Here is a 20,520-nt window from a genome sequence, read left to right on the forward strand (position 1 = left end):
GTTTGACGTGATTAAAAAAAAAAAAGACATATGAGCAGAAATAATGGGTACTAGGATATAAAGAATTGGGTCCTGTGTCTTTTCCCGGTGATAAACTTGCACGGATGTCTGTTCCCTTTGTATAGTTGTGACCTACAGAGTTGGAGTTTTACTTGTACATGTTTTAAGTCCCACATAACCAAGAGACACAGCTTGTTTCTTTTATGTTTTTATTGTGTTAACAGAGTTCAGTGTCCATATCATTGAGTGAATAACTAGTAAGACAAATTATTATTGTTATTTGTGGCTACATAGGTGATGGTATAAGGAAAGAAGAAATTTGGGGACAAGCTTGCCTCAAATTTCATGAGTATTCCTCTGGGAGATTTTTCAATCCACCATGATATCTTTCATATGAGAAAATCTTTGTTTAAAGGATTGAAACTGGGGCAGGCTCTTAGCCCAGTAGTTGAGACATTCCTGTGTCCCACGTCAGAGTGCTTGGGGTCAAGCCTCAGTTCCACTCCAGATTCTGGCTTCCTGCTGCAGTGCGGGCAGGCAGCAGGTAAAAACTCAAGTGGTTGGAACTCGGCCACCACGTGGCACGCTTGGATTGAGTTCCCGGCTGCTAGCCATGGCCTGCCCATGTTGGGGGCAGTAGATGGGAGGCCTCTCTTTCCTCTTTTTCTCTCCCCCTTCCTACCTCCCTGTGTCTCTCAGATAAAATGAGTTATTTGTTAAAAAAATCAAAATTTTTATTTTGACTTTTGCACCTTGTAAATGGAGATTATAACTCAGTCTTTCTAAATTGAAAGCAAGGTGCTCCACTTTAACTAGATTAACAGTTTTTCTTCCAAGTAACTCTTGAATCTCCACTCTTACTTTTTCCCCTGATTTTAAGTCACATTACTCATCCAAATAAGATTTTCTTGAGAAGATTTCAAGGTATCCAAGATACATAGAAATCTAAAGAATATCAGTAAAAAGAGGGAAAAGTAAGGCTTCAATGATGTATGTAGTAGATCATTAAAAGATGTTTAAGGAAGAGGCAAGATGCTACCATGCATGTGTGCATTTTAATCAAATGACACTTAATACAATAATAGAAAATATTGAACTGCTGATCTCAGAATTCCAACCATGAAGATACTATGTCAGCCAATGGATTCTAAAGATATTTCATTGTGCTTGGATTAGCGAGATTGGCAGCAATTCAGAACTGATGAACTATCAAAACTGCATGAGCAGGACCCTCAGAGCATGCTCCATTGGGGACCTGGGATGGGTGGGAGGCTGGGTGGGGCTTTTCCCTGCATCTCTGCCCTTACCTCGGATACAGAAAAAAAAAATTAATGTGGAAAAAAAAAAGACAATTGGAAATCAATAGCTTCATTAAAATTCTTATTATGTAGCCTCTTCAAAAAAATTAAATACAGTGACATAACTGAGTTGAAGAATGTCTAAAAGACTTACAAGTCTCAAGTTAAATTTTGATGCAGATCCCCCTCCCCCCCCCCAAAAATAAACCAAAATAAGCAAATGATGCTGTTCCTCCCCTGGATAATGTATACTCTCACTTACTTTGGAATGACCAAAATATCAGACAGCTAACCTGCTCCGGGTAACAACATTGCTGGATTGAGATATTCTTATTTTCATTCAAGGATTTCAGAATATTGAGTCATTTTATGATAAAAATCATAATGGCCACACATACTTTTGAAAAATGTGTTTTATTAAAAATATAAACAATGTAATGCATAGATTTGGTTACTTAACAGAAGTCATTTTAGTGGTAGTATACATGGTCATTAGTGTTTTTCAGAAGAGAGAATACATATTGTGCTGATATTTTTGTTTTCAAAGTTGTTGACAAAATGACTAAATAAGTTTTTTATAGTTGTATAATCTTGCACAGTAGTTCTAAGCATCACTTATCCACAGACTAGCAGCAGCTATACCCAATAGGTCTCAAGAAATTGGAAATTAGAAAATGAACCCTTTCAGGAAAGGTCACATTTCATCAGGTTTCTGTTACTACACTTGTCAGTTAAATGTTAAGTCTACGGAAATTTTTGTAGAAGCAGCGAAGGCTTTAAAATAAGCAAAACTATTTCAATAGTAGTTGGTAAGGATTTTTATATGATTGAGTATGGATTTTGCTACCTTAGTAACAGTAAAATGCAGATACTCAAAACTATTGCTGTCAATAGTCTATGTAACAATTATAATGTTAGGTATACAAAGCAGAAACTTAGGAGGTAGCTTAGGAGGTACAAAATATGTATTATTAAGGATATAGTTGACCAAAAGAATTGACGAAGGGACAGAAGTTAAATTAATATTCCACCAAGAAGGTAGAAACAAAGTTTATGTGGGGCAAGAGTTTGGCGTAGCATTGAAACATGGTTTAAGATGCCAGCATGTGCCAACATCTACCGGCAGAATACCTTGCTTCAAGTCCTGGCTCTTCAGGTCCAGACCCTGGCAGGGAGGCAGCAGTGGTGGCTCATATGGTTGGGCACCTGCCATCCCCAAGGGAGGCCTGGATTGAATTCCTGGCCCTTTGCTCTTTAGCTCCCTGGCCTGGGACAAGTGTGAGCTTCTGGGGGAGCAGACTACCTGATGCGAGCTGTCTCAGTCTGTCTCTGTCTCTCTCTGTTTTGTAAATACATAGAAACATTTTTATGTATTTATTTTTAAAGATTTAAGATGGATTTATTTGAAAGGCAGGGTTACAGAGAGAGGGACACACACACACACACACACACACACACACACACGCAGTGAAAGAGAGAGAGAACTGTTCTACCCATTGGTTCATTCCTCAAGGGCCTACAATGGCCAAGGCTGGGCCATGCTGAAACCAGGAGTCTGAAACTAGGTCTAGGTGACAAGGACACATATACTTGAGCCATCATCCACTACTTTTTCAGGAGCATTAGTATGGAGCTGAGTTGGAAATAGAACAGCCGGGATACAAACCAGCGCCCAGATGGAATGCTTGTGTCACAGGTGGCAGCTTACTTTATTATGCTACAATGTCGGTCCCAATAAATATGCTTTTAAATTATAGTAAAAAGACACACTGTGCAAGTACTATAATAACTTTTGTCTGAGATTAATGCTCTTTTAAAAATCATAGGTCGGGCCCGGCGCGGTGGCGCAGTGGTTAGGGTTCTTGCCTTGCACGCACCGGGATCCCATATGGGCGCCGGTTCTAATCCCGGCAGCCCCGCTTCCCTTCCAGCTCCCTGCCTGTGGCCCGGGAAAGCAGTCAAAAAGGCCCAAAGCTTTGGGACCCTGCACCTGCAGGGGAGACCCAGAAGAGGCTCCTGGGTTCGGACTGGCATAGCATCGGCCGTTGCGCTCACTTGGGGAGTGAATCATCGGATGGAAGCTCTTCCTCTCTGTCTCTCCTGTCTGTATATCTGCCTTTCCAATAAAAACATAATAAAAATAAATCTTTAAAAAAAATCATAGATCCCTGGAAACAAGCATCAGAGGGACTTGGTATTTTACAAATACAGGCAATGTCCAGTTATTGAAATTTTAATGTTGATTCTGTGTGCCATATGAACCTTATATTGTTCTTTAAAACAGACTCCTGTTAAAGGGTAGCCTCAACTGTGGACCTTGCTCATTCCCAGAAGTTTCAGCTCTAACTATGAAATCTTTAGTTGATTCAAAATGGAAAAAAGATCAGGTTGTAGCTTCTTAAAATACTGGCAAGTTTCTTTACCAATATACTATTTACTTGAATAGGAGGAAAGGAGGGAGAAAGAGAGAGACGCAGAATGAGAAAAAAAAAAAAAACCCACACACTCACAAGAATGAAAAAGAGGAAGAGATATGTTCTATTCCCATTTCACTCCCCAAATACATGCACTAGCCAGAGCTAGGCCTGACAGGAAACCAGGAGCCCAGAACTCAATCCATGTCTTCCCCCAGGGTATCAGGGGCCCAAGTAGCAGAGTGTCATCTGCTTCCTTCCAGGGTATGCACTAGCAGAATGCTAGATCGGAAGCAGAATTAAGACTCAAACCTAGGGACTCTGATGTGGGATGTTGGTGTCCGAAGTGGCAACTTAACTGTTGTTGCCTAAATACCTGCCCATTGATACCCTATTTAATATAACCATGCTTGTATTGAATATGCAATGTTGCACAGGAATGTAAAAACAGAGCTGAAGGGTTAGAAAGCAAATCCTGCCCATTAGAAGGAACCATTGTGTATGTTTCTAAAGTGCTCTCCATTTCTCTTGATGTTCTGAGTCTCCTTATCTCTTATTCCTGCTCCAGTGACTACATGTTGACCTCCAAGGGCAGGATCCAATTTTCCATCACCTATTCTAAGAGTTTAAATAGAGTATTCTCAATGCCTGAGTAGGTTCTTTCTACTAGAGCCAGGTGATTGTCTTTTACCCCTAGAAATGTTCCACTCTTGTTTTTACATTCAAATGAAACAAATTCCGAGGACTCAGCGTGAAGGTAGAAGAAGGAGGCTTGGTCTGGGGGTTGTTGTTCACTCTTTTGTAGCTGAAGAAACAAGAGAAAAAGCCATTAGTTAGGAAGTAGGAATCCAGAGTCAACTTCCCCTTCCTGTTTTAGAAACTAGAACAGGGAATAGCTCTTTATGGTATTTCAAGCAGGTCTGCTTACTAAGTAAGGGAGAGGAATGAAGACGTGAGTAAAGGGCACGAGGTGAGGGCAGGGCTTGATTTGGTTCACTGATGGGATTCTTAGAGGGGTGGTGTGGCTTCAGATGCGTGGCTCTGGTTTTACCAATCTGAAACTTGTTCCCGCTCTTTTGTCACATGGTATTTTTGAGACATTGAGCATGTTGCTTTAACTCTTGATTTTTTAATTTGTCATATTTTTTAACATCAGTGTCCAATTACGAGTAATGTAGCTGGTCATTTTTAAAAGCCATTATGTCTTGAGGATGGTTGGTGATGTAACAATAGCTGTCCAATGTTATAACGCTATCAAAGTACTGCTATGAGAATTAAATTGGATGGTGCTTATAAAACATTTAGCAGGTACTTCATATGAAATAAATAGAGCTCAGTGTTAGTTATTTTCTATTAATGAATAATTACGTATGTCAGACACTCTGCTATGTATACTTATGAATATTTTGTTAAGGAAAATACACTATTATGTAAATAATACTTTACACAGCTATCTTAGTTTTAAAATTTTGTTTATGTATTTAATATACCTTCTTATTATGCTCTCATTTTCTTCTTTGCCTCAATTTTTAGCTTGTTTGTTATCCAAAATATGTATAATTCCTCCTTATGACCAATGTAATATAGACAATTACTAAATGAAAGTGCACAGTGAGTTCTCTAATCAGAATGTAGATTATTGTCTAGCCATAATCTTGGAACTGGAAACGTTTATGGTCTTTTCTTTAGAATCTTAAATTATTTTTGTATTTGTCTAAGAAAATTTGTGTTTTATGAAAAAACGCTTCCTAGAAGAACATAGTAGTTCGTAAAGCTAAATAGAATTTCCGATCACTGTACCTAGCAGTGCTTATCAAACTTTAATGCTCATATGAATCTTCTAGACGTTCGGCATTTGTTAAGAAGCTAATCCTGTGTCAGTCATGAGGAGCCTGAAGTTCTGCGTTTCTAGCAAGCTGTCGGGGATTCCCGGCTGGTGGAACAACTCGCACTTTTAGTAGCAAGATCATCCTTTATACTTCTCTCTCCCCTCTCTTCTGGAAGCAAGTCATTAAAAGGAATTGGTACATTTTATGTGCGATATCTGAGTTCCTGAGAAAGTCCCAAACACTGAAATCTACAGAAATGACTGGAGATGATCAAGACAGTTACATCGTCAAGTTTGTGTTACCTTCACAGAGCACTGCTTCTCATTGGCATACAGCAGTAATCCGTTGTATTTCGTTGGACTGATATTTACCACTGGTCTATAACCATTCGGTTCGCCACCTTACAATTAAAACAACAACTGTGTGAGGTCATGCATTTGCTAATGAGTTGGATTTAATGATTCCACAGTGTGTTATACTTCAAAAAATGTGGTGGTACATAATACATGTAAATTTTTCTGCAAATTATATAAAGTTAACACTTTTAACTCTTCCTGATTTGAATGACTTTAACACTCAAGAAATGAATTTAAGAAGTTGTGTGCAATTTACTTCATTTCACTATCGGGTCTCAGAAGTATTTGTACCCAACATTATTAAATAAGTAGTGGGTACTTCTAAATCCCTTGATGGAGAGTTTTTTTTAAAAAAATATACTTTGTTTTTAAAATATTTATTTGTTTATTTGTAAGGCAATGTCACAGAGACAAAGATAGACACAGAGACACGTATTTGCTGGTTCACTCTCCACAAGGCCTCAGCAGCTAGAGCTAGGCCAGGAGTAAAGACCTGCATTCAGATATCCCATGTGGGTGCGGGGGCTCAAACACTGGTGCAGTCTTCCACTGCCTTCCCAAGTGTGTTGGCAGGGAGCTGCACTGGAAGTTGAGTGGCTGGACTGAAATCTATATCATGGGCAGCAGCTTAATGTGCTACACCACAACACTGGTCTCTGAAGATACCTTCTAAATACGTAAGTATGCTTTTAATGGATACTTTCTGGACACTAGCTCCCTTTTATTTATAGAAAGCAACAGTTGTTGCTCTCATGGCGAATGTCCATCTCCTCTTCTCATATAATAATAGAACATTTCCCAGCCTGCCGTCTTACGGCTAGGTTTAGCATTAGAACGAAGTTCTGACCAATGTGAAGCAAAAGTATTAGGTGCAGTTTTCAGGTTGTGCAGTAAAGGGAAAGAGAATCTATGTCTCCATCTTTCCCTGCCCTGCTGATTGGACACTGTCGTGGTGGCAAGTCCTCTTGAACTCCGTGGATGCTGAGAGAGCTACGGTGACAGAAGAATGTGGATCCCTAGACAACCATCCAGCAGAACTGCCCCTGCAGCCGTACCAAAGACAGAAATAAAGCTTTGTCTAGTTTAAACTCCCATTGTTTTGGATCTCAGTTACATGGAACTAAACCTTTATCCTCACTGTTAACCTGCAAAATTGATGGATTGGCATAACATCATCTAAGAAGCTGAAATTTTACCGTGAGCTTGAATTGGAGGGATCGTTTTGGTACCCCCTTGCTTTCTCGTGGAGCATTTTGTTTTACAACACACTTAATTCAAGCCCTGTAGCCACCCAAGCCACCCGGTTACCTGACTTACCTGCCGGACGCGGAGACGTATAGTAATGCAGTGACACTCTGTCTGGAAGAGAATGCATAAGGTCACTTAGATGAGATGCAAATTTTTTTTCAAAACGTTTCAGTTCCAATGTGTAAGTATGTAACAACAGAGGCTATCCTTTCCTTTTGCTATCTTTTGAGAAAGATGTCAAGATATGAATATGCTCTGATGAATTCTTCTACACAGGTGTGATTAAAAATCACAGCCACTAAAAGGCTATGACTACTATCTAAAAGGCTACTGATATCTCTGTACTGATATCTTTTTAAACTAAGGATTATATTTTGGTCACATTGCTAGGACCAGAAAGCTGCAGTGGGTGAATTAACTAACAGTAATTGCATGTGGTCCTTCCTCCCATGTGTCACAAGAAACACTGCTTCTCAACATCAGTGTTCACCCCTCAGCAGCCCTGAATAAGCTCCGGAAGCCTTCTAAACCTAGTGATGCGCGGGCCTTCATTGCACTGCCTTGGCACATGAAATCTGTTTGCCTTGTCCAAGTTACTGTCTTGCTTAGGGTTGGGCAGATTTATTTATTTATTTGTTTATTGTCTATCTGTACTTGTCATCAACATCACATTCTAGACACAAGAAATAGCCTACCTTTCTCTTGATTTTTTCCCAAATCTTCCACGTTGATCACGTAATTTTCACCCTCCAAGGCAAAAGTAATGAATTTATCGTAGTATGTACTCAGGGATTTGTAGTCAGCTAGAAGTGAAATCATTGTCATGAGAATTCCAAATATTGATTCCCAGGAATATAGTTGTTGTTTTTTTTTTCAGCGACACTGTACTTTGAAATGCCTCATCATAAATTTTTTTTCTTTTCCCTTATTTGAGCTTCACTTTTGTCAAAGCAGGCTAGATGCAAGCCTCTGGTGTAAGCTTCTCTTAGCCGTAAGGCTGAAAAGTTGACACCTGAATGGGTTAAAGGTACTAGTTTTCTGCATGGAGGCCCTGGGTGGCTCTCTGCTTACTGGATCTGGTGGGAAAAAAGAAGCTAGAAAAGGGAGGGACAGACATTGGCGAAGAAAACCTCCAATTCCTGGCTCCCCATGATGACAGGGACCATGGGAAAGTGGGCCTTTATGTTGGCCAACTAGGTAAGTGGTGCCTATGTGTAAGACTTCCACTTGTCCAGGAGGAATGTAGGGGTGAGCTATCCTCAATTAGGTAACCCAGGCACGTTGGGAGCAGAGCTCACAGCACTCATAGGTCATGTTGGTGCATTTAAGGTCTACTGGGAGATATTTCGGGACCCCCAGTATGAGGCCTGCAGAAAAGAAAGAATTTATGTTTCCTCCATATTCTAGAATTATGCTAAGAAAGCGAATACATAGAATAGTAAAGGGATCTTAAACACTGGATTTGGATGTGCAATTGTAAAAGTTATTTTTAAATACTTAATGAGAAACTTTAGAACTGCTTTCAGCATGTAAGACATTTATATTAGGATTAATGCTTGAAATGGCAGCAAGAATTTCCTGTTCTTTCATGGTCAAAATATTGGAATGGGGGGATAAAGTACTTTTTACTTAAAGAATAATGTGTTTTTCCCAGGATTAATCTATGTGGGATTCCAGCACAGAGGAAGCACTAAAATTAGTGTTAGAATATGAACTGCAGAATGCACACACATTGTTGGAACCACTGTGTTATAGCCACTTTGTGTTCCACTAAATAGACACATCAGTTACGAATCGACAGACATTTGAAATCATATGAAAACACAGACTTGGGGCTTCCTGGCTTCTGGGTCTAACTCCCTGCAAACTTCTACACTACCTCTCTCACCAATCACGTTAGTTTGAGCACGTCGAGCATTTTCTCTATAGACAGGAATCTGCTTCCGACGTGCTGACAGTTCAGTCATGGGAGGTTCATGAGATTCTGTTTGCTCAACTTTCGTACAGCAAAAAGGATCTTTGAGCTTTCCACCTGCAGAATATAGGAGGGAAGGAAGTGAACTGCCAGTTCCCATTCTGCATACATGCCCTTTTGATGATTGCCAGTCAAGACTGACTGCTGAGAGAATCAAGATGATGGAATAGGGGAGGGACATGATTAAACAGACAGAGAAACGTTAGCCAGGGTGAAGCATAGAGGGCTCATCTCATTAGGAGAGGACAGACCGACAGCAGAGGGGCACCTGGAGACTGACTGACTGGGAAAGCAGCGGAGACAACCATGTGGTGGCGCAGTGACCAGATACCCCAGCGGCACTCAGTGAGCAGCTGTCTTAACTCCACTGGTGGCCAGAACTCCACCAACAGGGTGGCAGAGGGAGTTCACTAGGAGCTCAGGAGGTGAACCCAGAGAACTGCCTGTCCTGATGATTTGTTTGATTTGACTAGGAGCAGAGACAGAACAGCAGATCCCAAATGGGTGGTGTGGGAACATGGTGGATTTCGCAGCCCAGACCCCTACCAGAGCCTCAGTGGGCGCGATTTTGTGTATGGAGGCAATGGCTATGGGACACTGAATGCACAGGCACTAAACTGGGAGTGAATTCATTCCTGGCTCAGTGCATTGCAACTACATGATGTTCTACAGGTTCATCCAAAATAGATATGGGTAGCCCATAGACGTAACAGCCACCAGATCAAAAACTCCATGAGTGGCACTCCTGGTGCCATTTTATACAGGTGGCAAAGGCTTTGAGACTGAAGGGACAACAGTGAGCTGTACATGCGCTGAACTGGGAGTGAACTCACTTCCAGTTTAGTACATTGCACTGGTCCCACAGGGAAAATAATACCAACTTTGGCATCGTATGGGTCAAAATAGGTCCGAGTGGCCCTCAGATCTAACAGCCAACAGGTTCCGGCAAGTTCAGCACCACCAGCAACCTAGTTATGTAGGAGATCTGGTGTCTTCCTAATCTTGGGAACTGCCCAAACCAGAGGTGGGAGAAAGGTTGGACAGACAACAGTGTAGCATCTGCATAGGATCACAGGACATAGAGTGCTGAGCCAGAAGCTGGGGCTACAGAGACCACGCTGGAAGGCTAACATAAGAGCCTAGATCTGAAACTCACTCGAGGGAGTTGCACAAGTGACTGCAAACGAAGAACTTGGTATCACTTACCATAAGCAAAATTGAATTGTAGACCTGTGGCTTAGAAACTTGCCCTAAGGAGAAGAATCTGCTAATCAGAAGTACAATGACCAAGAGCAAAATAAGAGACAGAGGCACAGTAAATATTACTGAAGATCCCCCTGCAAAGGAGCAAGGACCTTTGCTAACCTCAGAGTTAACTGAGGAATACATTGAGAAAATGGGGGATATGGAATTCAGAAAACTCATTGTGAAGCTTCTTATCAACAATGAGAAAACATATGGAGTTCAAGAAATTTAAGGAGTATGTCACACAGGAAATAGCAACACTGAAACAAAATCAAGCAGAATTATTGGAAACGGAGAACACAATAGAACAAATTAAAAATTCAGTGTAAAATCTCAGTAATAGAGTGAATGAACAATAGAAAAAATCTCAGAAGATATTTCTTGTTACAGTAGGGGGAATAACAAAAAAAAATTAAAGCTAATTAGGTCTGGGTGAAGCTAAAAAAATGCATTCAAGAATTAAGAGACATAGCTAAAAGGCCAAAATATAAGAGTTATGAGAGTTCCAGAAGGTGCAGAAAGAGAAGTTGGGTTTAAAAATGTGTTTAATGAAATAATAAAGGAAAAATTCTCTAATCTAGAGAGAGAATTGGGAAACAACATCCAGGAGGGGCACAGAACAAATCAACAGGCTTGACCAAAAGCAATCTTCACCACGACACATGATCATCAAGCTCTGTTTAGTGGAACATGAGGAAAAAGATCCTTAAATGTGCACATGAAAAAAAAATCAACTGACATACAGAGGAACCTCAATCAGACTTACTGCTGACCTCTCCCAGGAAACTCTACAGTCCACAAGAGAATGGAGCAACATATTCTGGATTCTAAGAGGAAACACTTGTCAGTCCAGAATAATGTAACCATCTAAGCTTTCCTTAGTCTTTGAAAATGAAGTAAATTTCTTCCACAGTAAAGAAAAGTTAAAAGAATATGCTTCTTCCAGACCTGCCATACAAATGATACTTTAAAATGTTCTCTTGGCAGAGAAGATGAATAGCACCCACCAAAACCAAAGGCAAATGTGAAGAACATCCCAGTAAAATAACAGAAGAGTAAATCAATTAACAACCCATTAAATGACAGACCAAATTACCACCTATTCATATTAACTCTGAATGTAACTGGACTAAATCCATCGATCACACATCATAGATTAGTAGACTGGATTGAAAAAAACAGAATCGATCTGTTTGTTGCCTACAGGAGACACATCAACAAAGATCAGCAGACAACTATCTTATGGATTTTGATGTTTTTGTTTTTAGGTTCATTTCTTAAAAACAGGGGTTTTTTTTCTTACTAAATTCTTCAGTGACTCATAGGTGATAGAGTATCGTCATTTTCTTCAAGGTCTTGATTTCCTTTTTCATTTCTTCAGCGACACATTAGTCATTCAGTAGCATGTTATTTAATTTATGTCATTGTAAATTTCTGTTTTTCTTCTGTTGCTTTTGTTTTGTGGCTTTTAGTTTAAGGGGTTATATAGTAACTGTGTAATAGACTATCATATCCAGACGTGAGAATACAATGCAGTATGCATCTCTACTTTCACATCAAAGATGGACTCCCAAAGAAGCTGTTAACTATAATTGACAGTAGGATGCTGGCGTCTCTGCCATTGTCCGTGCCCACAATGATGGACACATGACTATTTATGAAGAACTGTGTTATAGCAATAATGTAGGGGAACTTAGTGGGGGGAAGGGGTTTTGAGGAGGGGAGAGAGAAATCCCAGGGCTATGGAATTGTATCATAAAATGATAATAATAATTAAAAATGAAAAAAAAAAGACTGATTGTTGATAATGTTACTGACTACAGGGCTGTGGAGACCCAGAGTCTGATGGGAGCAGTCTGCGCAATTCACCTCAGGGCAACAGAGCAGGAAGTAAAGAATTAAGCACTCATGGGACTGGCACCATGGTATGACACCCATCCTCAGCCTGTGATACCAGCATCCCATACGGACATCGGTTCACATCCCAGTTCTTCTGCTTCCCATCCAGTCTGGGAAAACAGCAGAGGATGGCTCAGGTGCTTGAGTCCCTGCACCCACATGGAAGACACAGGAGAAGCTTCTGCGTGCTGGTTTCAGACCAGCCCAGTTCTGGCTGTTGTGGTCATTTAGAAAGTGAACCAGTGGATAGATTCTTTCTCTTTCTCTCTCTTTCTCTGTAATTGTCTTTCAAATAAATAAATAAATTCACAGATGCTCACTACACTTTAATTTACCTTAAAAGTTTAAAAACAATGAAAAATATTGTAAACTTACTTCTATATATCCTTTTTTTCCCACTCATTTTCTGCATGTAAAAAGTCTTTATACATGCCCTCTTTAAAGTTGCCCAATCACAATTCATCATCTTTGTTCTTTCCCAGAAAGGAAATTCAGGTGAGGGGAGGGGGGCAGAACGATGTATTCATTCGTGCTGAGTGAAGGTGAGCAGGTGCCCAGCACTGTTGCCAGGAAATGTTCCTTGACACTTACCTGTTTTCTCCGGCCGTGTTCTGGTGCTGTAACTCCTGTAGTAGTAGCAGCTCCTTTTTATGGTATTGCCAGAGCGCAGACTCATGCAGTACGTAGCGGAGACTTCCATAGTCTTCCGTTGGACCTCTATAAACAATAAAAAAGAGATAATGCTGCTTCATCCTAGCCATCTGTATGTTTTTACAAACCCTCAGAGTTGCACAAGACCAAGAACACAAAGTACAGGCCCATGAGAAACTCGTATTTACAATTCAGAGTTTTTAGAATTATAATGTGCATATATATGTGGTATATTATACAGGTCATATACAGTATCAGTAATGTATTGTGTAGATATACTATACATATGCAGTGGCTTTTGGTCAGGTGCAACTTAATAACAAAAAAAAGCCCTCGATGGTTACAAGTGGCTTGATTTTATAGTGAAACAGGAGAATTCACACATAGTGAAGTAGGCTTCAATTAGTTCAAGTCAGGGTTTAAATGACAAAGGTGTTCTGGTCATGTTTTGCTGCCAAATGAGTTGTGAAAAATTTGGTATCTTCTGGAACATAATGTTGGTTTTTGGAACTTGTATGAGGAAGTATGGGCCCACATGCAGAATTTACAGCTTTCGAAGAACTATTGTGGTTGCCTGAAATCGGAGATTTTTTTTTCAACTTACCTGGAGACCATTTTCAATAGCTTTATAGAGGGATAGTCTACTAAACTTACTGCTATTGAATTAAGTTTTTTTCCTAAGTACCCACAGTGGGCCCAGCACTGAGCTGATAGTAAGCATTGTGATGCCCATTCCGCAGGTGACCCTGCAAGATTCTTTGGAGTTGTGGCTTTTGGTCAAGGTTGCAGAGTTGCTGAGAAGTTGTGACAGGAGTGTGTCTGATATCAGAGTGTTCCTTACATTGTTTCCCCTCTTTTTTTTTTTTTTTTTTTTTTTTTTTAAAAGGTACATTGTGATTTGAGGGACTGGTAAAATAGAAGTTTATTTTAAATTATAATAAAACTGAGTTGGGCATTGTGATAGAGCAGGTGAGACCACTGCTTGCGACACCCATGTCCTGCATCAGAGTGTTTGGTTCAAGGCCTGGCTGCTCCGCTTCCCTTCCAGCTTGCTGCTAATACGCAGCCTAGGAGGCAGTGGATGATACTAAAGTGTTTCGGTTCCTGACATGGTGGAAGACCCGGGGAATTACAGCCTCCTGGCTTTGGCCTGGCCCAGTCCAAGCTGTTGGAAGGTTTTGGGTAGTAAACCAGCAGATTGAAGATCAAACTCTTTCTCTGTCTTTCTGCCTTTCAAATAAATAAAAATAAGTAAATAGAAGTAGACATTGTAACAGAGGCAGTTAAGCCACAACTTGCAATGCCCACAACATACACTGGACTACCACTCCCAGTCCCAGCTACTCTGCTTCTAAATTCCTGTATATATCCCTAGGAATGTAACAAATAATAGCCAAGGTACTTAAGTGTGTGTAGCCCATATGGCAGACCTGGATGGAATGGGGGTTCTTCTGACTTTAGCCTGGTCCAGTGTGGATATTTGAGGAGTGAACTAGTGAGAAAAAAAATTGATGTCTTTCAAATATTTTTTGGAAGTTCATTTTTAAAAATTAATAAATTATCTACTAATTCTTATCTCACTTAGAAAGATGAGTCTCGAAGAGAAAATTATACTTGCTAGTTAGAAATTAGAAAACCTTTCAGAGCCAAATAGAAAGCTGTAATAGAAAGCTACAACACTTGAGTCCTAGAATATCAGCTGGCAAAATGTTATAGTAGATTATTACCAAGTAACTTATGTGATATAGTCAAGTTTCAATATTCACGGTAAGTTAGGAAAGAAACGAATTGTGACCTTGTGACCCCACTGTATGGCTTTAAAGATTCTCTAGAAGGTTTTCCTTCCTGACAGAGTTTTTCAAAGTCAAACGGACTGAACTATTATTAGCTATTTTAAATTATATATTTCTTGCTTCCAGTTCAAAAGAATGCTTGTCTTTAGGCATTTTGAACTGTCTGAAGAGAGGAAGTCCACTTACTTATATCCACATCTAGCCCTGAACCTCCCTAACATTGCTGCAATTTAGAACTATAGTATCTCGCATGAATGATTATATTTTATGGTTATAAAGGTAACTTACAAAGCTAACAAATGGCAGAAATAGCATTGTGCTTGGTGTCCTGGCAAGTCATGTAAGACAATTCTGAAGACATACTCATGCCTTGTATGTCTAGGTTTTGCGATGAGCATCACATAGGCACATTATAGACATGTCTAATATTGAGTAGGAGCTTTGTGGGAATTAGGATACAGCTTTAGAGTAATTAGAAGTAAGGATTATGGCACTCAGCAAGTGTGGTGAATGTAGAAGAAGGAAATTATGAAGACAGTTAAGGATGCTGAAGTAAGGGCTACAATCAAACGGGATGAACAATGAACATACAAATTTCAACGGAAGAAGACTGGTGTCTGACCGCTGAAATGGTTGTTGCATCATGGAAAATGTGAGGCTGTCACGGACACGGGGACTCTGCTGGAGAGAGCACCCCACTGGGTGGTCAGCCAACCACCCGCAGCTCAGCTAAGGGCTGCTGTCACTTCTTAGGTCTGCTGCTTGCCTGCTGTCTGAGGGCAGCGGCTGAGCACAGCTGGGCAGGAAATGATGAGCGCCAGAATCATCGCAGCCACAGCCTGAGTCTGCGCAGACATTTCTGATGAGCTAAAGATGGAGGGACCTGGGAATCCTTCTGAGAATAGCGCACAGAAACTGCAGAAGCGAATCAGACACCCGCACACCAGAGATCTCTGCTCACTGCTCACTACCCCTGATGGTCTGTGAGGTTGACCTCGGGGAGCACGTCCCTCTTTGAATCTCTCATCGCGGTGTTACCAGTCCCCTTAGGTTCCGTTTGTTTCTCTCTGATGAACCCATATGAGTCTGCTGGTTCTTCCTCTTCTGTTCCTGAAATGTTGATGTTCCTCAAAGTTTCATCCTTTGACCTCTCGGCCTCTAAATTCTCTTTTTAGGAACTCTTGCTTGCTCGTGACTTCCGTGACTTCCGCTGTATTTTTAGAGGTTGGTAACTCCCCTAACTGTAACACTATCTCTGATCTTCCCCCTGAGCTATCTGTTGCCTTTTCTCCCCAGGGCCTTTGGGATCAGCCTTCTTAAAACATTTTGCTCTGTTTCTATGTCGATCCTCTTGAATTCTGGCTTTTTCTACCCAACTGACTTACCGCAAACCAAAATACACTCCTAATACTGAGTGTGCGTTTTTCCATCTCTCTCCATCCCTCAGTTTGTTCAGCTTATCATTAACCCCTATTGACTTTACCTTTCAAATGTATTTGAAGTCTAGTCCCACCTGCCCTTTCTGCTGCTTCGGGTCAGGCCTGTAGTGACTGCAGCTGGAAATTTGTGGCTTTGTGAGCTGTAGATTTTGTAGCGCAAGGGAGGAGAAGGAAGTAGATGTGTACTCTTGTTGATTGGGGGCACAGAAATCAATTCATTTGGAAAAAGAAGATATACTATTTCTTCCACTTCAGGTCTTAAGAAGTGGTTTGTACGTGCCAAAAACCTTCTTGTATCTGTTGACTTTTTCACCAGGAGTGTTTAAGTAGTTACAATTTTAATATTAAGCCAAGATAATATTCTTGAGAAGGAGATTTTCTAAGGAACAGTAGTAACAATGTAATGTATTCCAGTGGTGCAGATAAGCCATCAGGGTCACTGAACCCTTCAAGGTGGGATTACGTTTCAACTTTTGTGTGAATGCCCACAACTCTGGCTTCCCCTCATTCCAGCACCTCTGGAGAGCTTTTTTTTTTTTTCTTTTTTTTTGAGAGTTTAGGGTTGTGGAAGCACTTCCACTGAATCACCATTTCTGCACAGAATATTTTGAAAGAACTTGCCTGTTATCTCTTGGCAATTGGAAAACCACAGTGTTTTCCCTGGCTACCCAGGGACAACATGGGTGAGCCATGACCTGAGAGTGAGTCAGTCTTCGTCCTCCATATTTTTGCAGTCCACAGGGACTCCATTATCACTTTAGTTTTACTGCTCTCATGTAAGATTCATTTACGTCATTCCTTCTCAAGATAGATAAGTTAAAGAGTCAAAGATGTCTGTAGTCTTTTCATCTCAGAGCTGTTGCCTCTCCCTGCTGTTGTTGGTTGGTTTTGCTTTACTTGGGGACTCGATTATTCGGTTCTATTCATTTGATGTTATTTCCTTTACCAAGTCACAAGTCCACACCATGGGCTTGGAATACCAGATATCTTGATAGATAAATATTTGATGAAGAAAAATGGATCAGCATAAAAATTTTACAAGTTAATAACAAAAAAAAAAAAGGTTTTGGGATTTGGTGGCAGGTGGTATGGAGAAAGAAAGGACTGATACAAAATGTTATATTTACATTTATCACTAGTTACAGGTTTAAGTTATCTAAGCTATCACTGTCCTGTGATGTAGCAAATTAGCAAGAGTTGCCTGTATATAAAAAGGCTGACTGTGTGTCTGCTCAAAACTAAAGCTGCTGCCATATTGTGGGCCATCCCTTTTAATTTTAGCTCTTATATTCTAAGTAAGATTGAATAAAATACCGTGATGAACATCAGAATAATAAAGACCTAATGACACATTTTAAAAGCATGCAGAACACTTAGGGATGCTTAAATCCTTACTTTTTGGCTTGCCAGGCTTGACCGAGGTGTTGCTTAATGTGCTGTTCAGCTTTGCTGAGGGAACTTTTTTGGTTGAATACTTCATTTTGGTCAGTTTTCAAGCTTCTGCTGGATTAAAATAGAATGTTAGTTCAATTATCCCAACTTGAAAACTGCAAAGAACTATGGCTAGCTCAATATGCAATTGATAAAGTAGCCCAAGAGAAAAAATAATTACTTAAGTAAAATTTGAGCAAAGTTTTCTGGCCACATTCCTGTTAGCACTTAGAGAACAAGAACTGCAAAGAACCTTAAATTGTATTAAGTGAATTTATTATTAATAGTACTATTGGCATTGGAATCCTGAGGTTGTTTTTACACAATGGTATAGGATAAATAAGTATATATAATACATGCTGTATGATGATGTGGTTTGCAAGGTGGAGAAACACACAAAGGCGCCTTCAGAGAAGTCATTTCCATTCTCTGTTTTAATTGTACACATTCCTGCAGAGGTCAGAGGCAGGCAGGGCCAGTACTGGGAACTGAAAAGCCAGCTCAGTTCTTCCATGTGGGTGGCCGGAACCCAACCACCAAAGTCGTTACTGCTGTCCCCAGTGGTCCACAAAGGCAGGAAGCCAGGATCAAGAGCTGAAACTGAGCCCTGAGCCTAGGCATTGCAAAGCAGACACAGGCAAGCGTCCTAACCGTTAGGTGTGCACTCCTCCCTCAACCCCAAGCCTTGTATGTTCTCTGGTGTTGCCTGGACTTCTACCAATAATTGTTCCTTTTTAAAAGTATTGTTCTTGTGCTGTATCAGCTCTTCTAAAAGGCTGAGAGAACAATTGAATTTTTAGGTGAGAGAATTGATTAGAAGATAAACTGTAGATGCTCAGCTTCTTATCCTTCTCTCCGCTAGTGTACCTGGGAAAGCACAGCGTAAGTGCTTGCTCCTTGCTCCCCACACAGGCTTCCAGCATGGGGTTCCCAGTGCTGACTTCAGCTTGACCCAGCCCTGACTGTTGCGGCCATTTGGGATGGTGAACTGACATAAGCAAGAGTTCCCTGTACCTCTCTCTCCATTCCTCCCTCCTGTCCTCTCTTTGTCACGTTGCCTTTCAAATAAAGGAAGTGAATCTTAAAAGAAGGTAAACATTATGGATCTTGATTCCTTGGCCCTGGACAACCCTTTAGAGGCTGGTAGGAAGTGCTAGGATCTTATATAAAGGTTGTCTGTCTTCCAAGGTGGTAGCCGAAAACCCCTATTCTTCTCCCCAGGCTTGCAATGAGAGGAAATATTACTAGCACGCATGAATTCTCACTTTCCTCCTCTGATGCTCTGAATTTTACTGATGAAGAACACTTAGAAACAGAGAAAATTACACATCATTCTGTTGAGCTCCTAACCTTACAGATGAGTAAGCCGAGACCCTGAGAGAGTAAGTAATTTGCTCAGGCTCACAAAAACAAACAAATAAAAAAAATCCCCTGACTTCCATATTAATATATAATTAATAAGCTCATATATATATATAAGCTTATTTCTCCCTGGCTTTTCTTCCTTTTCCTGAAAAATGTAGTAAAATAATCAGAACTGGGATATTTAACTTCCAGCACTCAGCCTTTCTTGTACACCAAACAGTTATTCACCTCGTTTGAAGTAATAAATAATATGATATTTAATTTCTGCCTGTACTATGTAAAGCAGTGCACCGAGGTGATCCTATGATTGCCAGATTCTACACTGTACAGAAAATAGTCCAGACGGTGCCCTGTCCAAGTAAGCACAGGATAACACTTAACATGAAGCCTCCTGCATGGCTGGTTTTGTTTTATTCAAGAGTATCTATGCATTACTGAAAATGTTTCTAGTCCTTAAAAAAGGTTTCATTTTCAAATAAATCTGGGAAATATTTCAATTCATATCCTATGTCAGAGTGAGTCAGAGTTCACATTAGTGTAGTAAGTGTTGATATTGCTTTATTAAAGACTCATGAGTTCTTTTATTTAACTGACTTTTAAAATGATTATGTGATCTTATAACCTCCCCTGCTATCTCACAGACTAGCTTCCCAGAACAATTGGAAGAACTTGACGCCACAGCAGCAATACCTTCTATAGCTGAATAAGGTGCTTGTGAAATTGGAAATACTATATTTATGATGGAGTCACTAGCAGCTGTTCTAGAATTTTGTAATCAAAAGCAAAATCCTGGAAATATTTTCAAATCCCATCCTGAAAAATCAAACATTTTGTTTCAGATAATCTCCAAATATTTTATCTTAAACAGAATCACTTTTTTTTAAACCAATTTTCAGACTAATATTTACTCTTTACTCACTTATTTTTACATCAGAAATATTGCAGGACATCAGACAGTATCAGTAACATGGGTCTCTTTTTGCTATTTTCCCCATAGTGACATGCAGTAAAAATTCAGGCACACTGGTTATGCTACTTACCAAAGTGATAACTGTGAAGGGTTGTCAGATGCCGTGGCTTCCTGCAGAGAGCGAGTGGTAGCTGTAATGACATTTGCATTCCGATTCTACTTATATGCATACACAACAGATTAAGCAACACTGGGTGACAGCGCTTGATGAATGTGATAATGCAAATAGAATCAGCTGAATAGATTAGGTTTTGTGTGGGAGCATATCTTTTTCCGATTACCAAATCCTAAACAGAGCTTTCAGAGTTTTAGGGATTTAGATTTAGTTAATTATTAATTTTTTTTAAAATAAAACTATTCTGTGGACTCTACATAGTGTTTACAGTGTAGGGGATATAAGGCTTAGGGTTAGTACAGGCTGTTTAATTGCCTTTGTGCTTGCAACAAAAAGTTGAGAAACATTTTATGGCATATTTTCTGATGATAAAAACAATGTATATAAAAATATATATAGGTATTCTTGGAAAGTGTGAGGCTGTCAGGAATATATGTGTGCTTGACATTACTTTTCAGTGTAGAAATATTATTTCCTCTATTTCTCACTAAA

General features: G+C 40.0%; 2 protein-coding genes across 2 annotated transcripts; both read right to left on the reverse strand.

The window, feature by feature from the left end:
• Positions 1 to 4,309: 4,309 nt before the first annotated feature.
• IL33 (interleukin 33) lies at positions 4,310 to 7,964 on the reverse strand. Its single transcript, XM_040988754.1, has 4 exons — positions 7,841 to 7,964; positions 7,215 to 7,256; positions 5,844 to 5,941; positions 4,310 to 4,517 (listed from the first exon to the last, which is right to left on the reverse strand). Exons 1-4 carry the CDS (start codon positions 7,962 to 7,964, stop codon positions 4,326 to 4,328), a joined length of 456 nt encoding a protein of 151 aa, XP_040844688.1. The 3' UTR covers positions 4,310 to 4,325.
• Positions 7,965 to 8,015: 51 nt separating this feature from the next.
• LOC121162016 (interleukin-33-like) lies at positions 8,016 to 17,627 on the reverse strand. The gene is made up of 4 exons (XM_040988756.1): positions 17,543 to 17,627; positions 12,856 to 12,981; positions 9,034 to 9,177; positions 8,016 to 8,512 (listed from the first exon to the last, which is right to left on the reverse strand). The coding sequence occupies exons 1-4, from the start codon at positions 17,625 to 17,627 to the stop codon at positions 8,409 to 8,411; spliced, it is 459 nt and encodes a 152-aa protein (XP_040844690.1). The 3' UTR covers positions 8,016 to 8,408.
• Between the last annotated feature and the right edge of the window lie 2,893 nt (positions 17,628 to 20,520).

Source organism: Ochotona curzoniae, unplaced genomic scaffold, assembly GCF_017591425.1.
Source record: "Ochotona curzoniae isolate NIBS_2020 unplaced genomic scaffold, NIBS_Ocur_1.0 contig_50, whole genome shotgun sequence".
In the NCBI taxonomy this organism is placed as follows: domain Eukaryota; kingdom Metazoa; phylum Chordata; class Mammalia; order Lagomorpha; family Ochotonidae; genus Ochotona; species Ochotona curzoniae.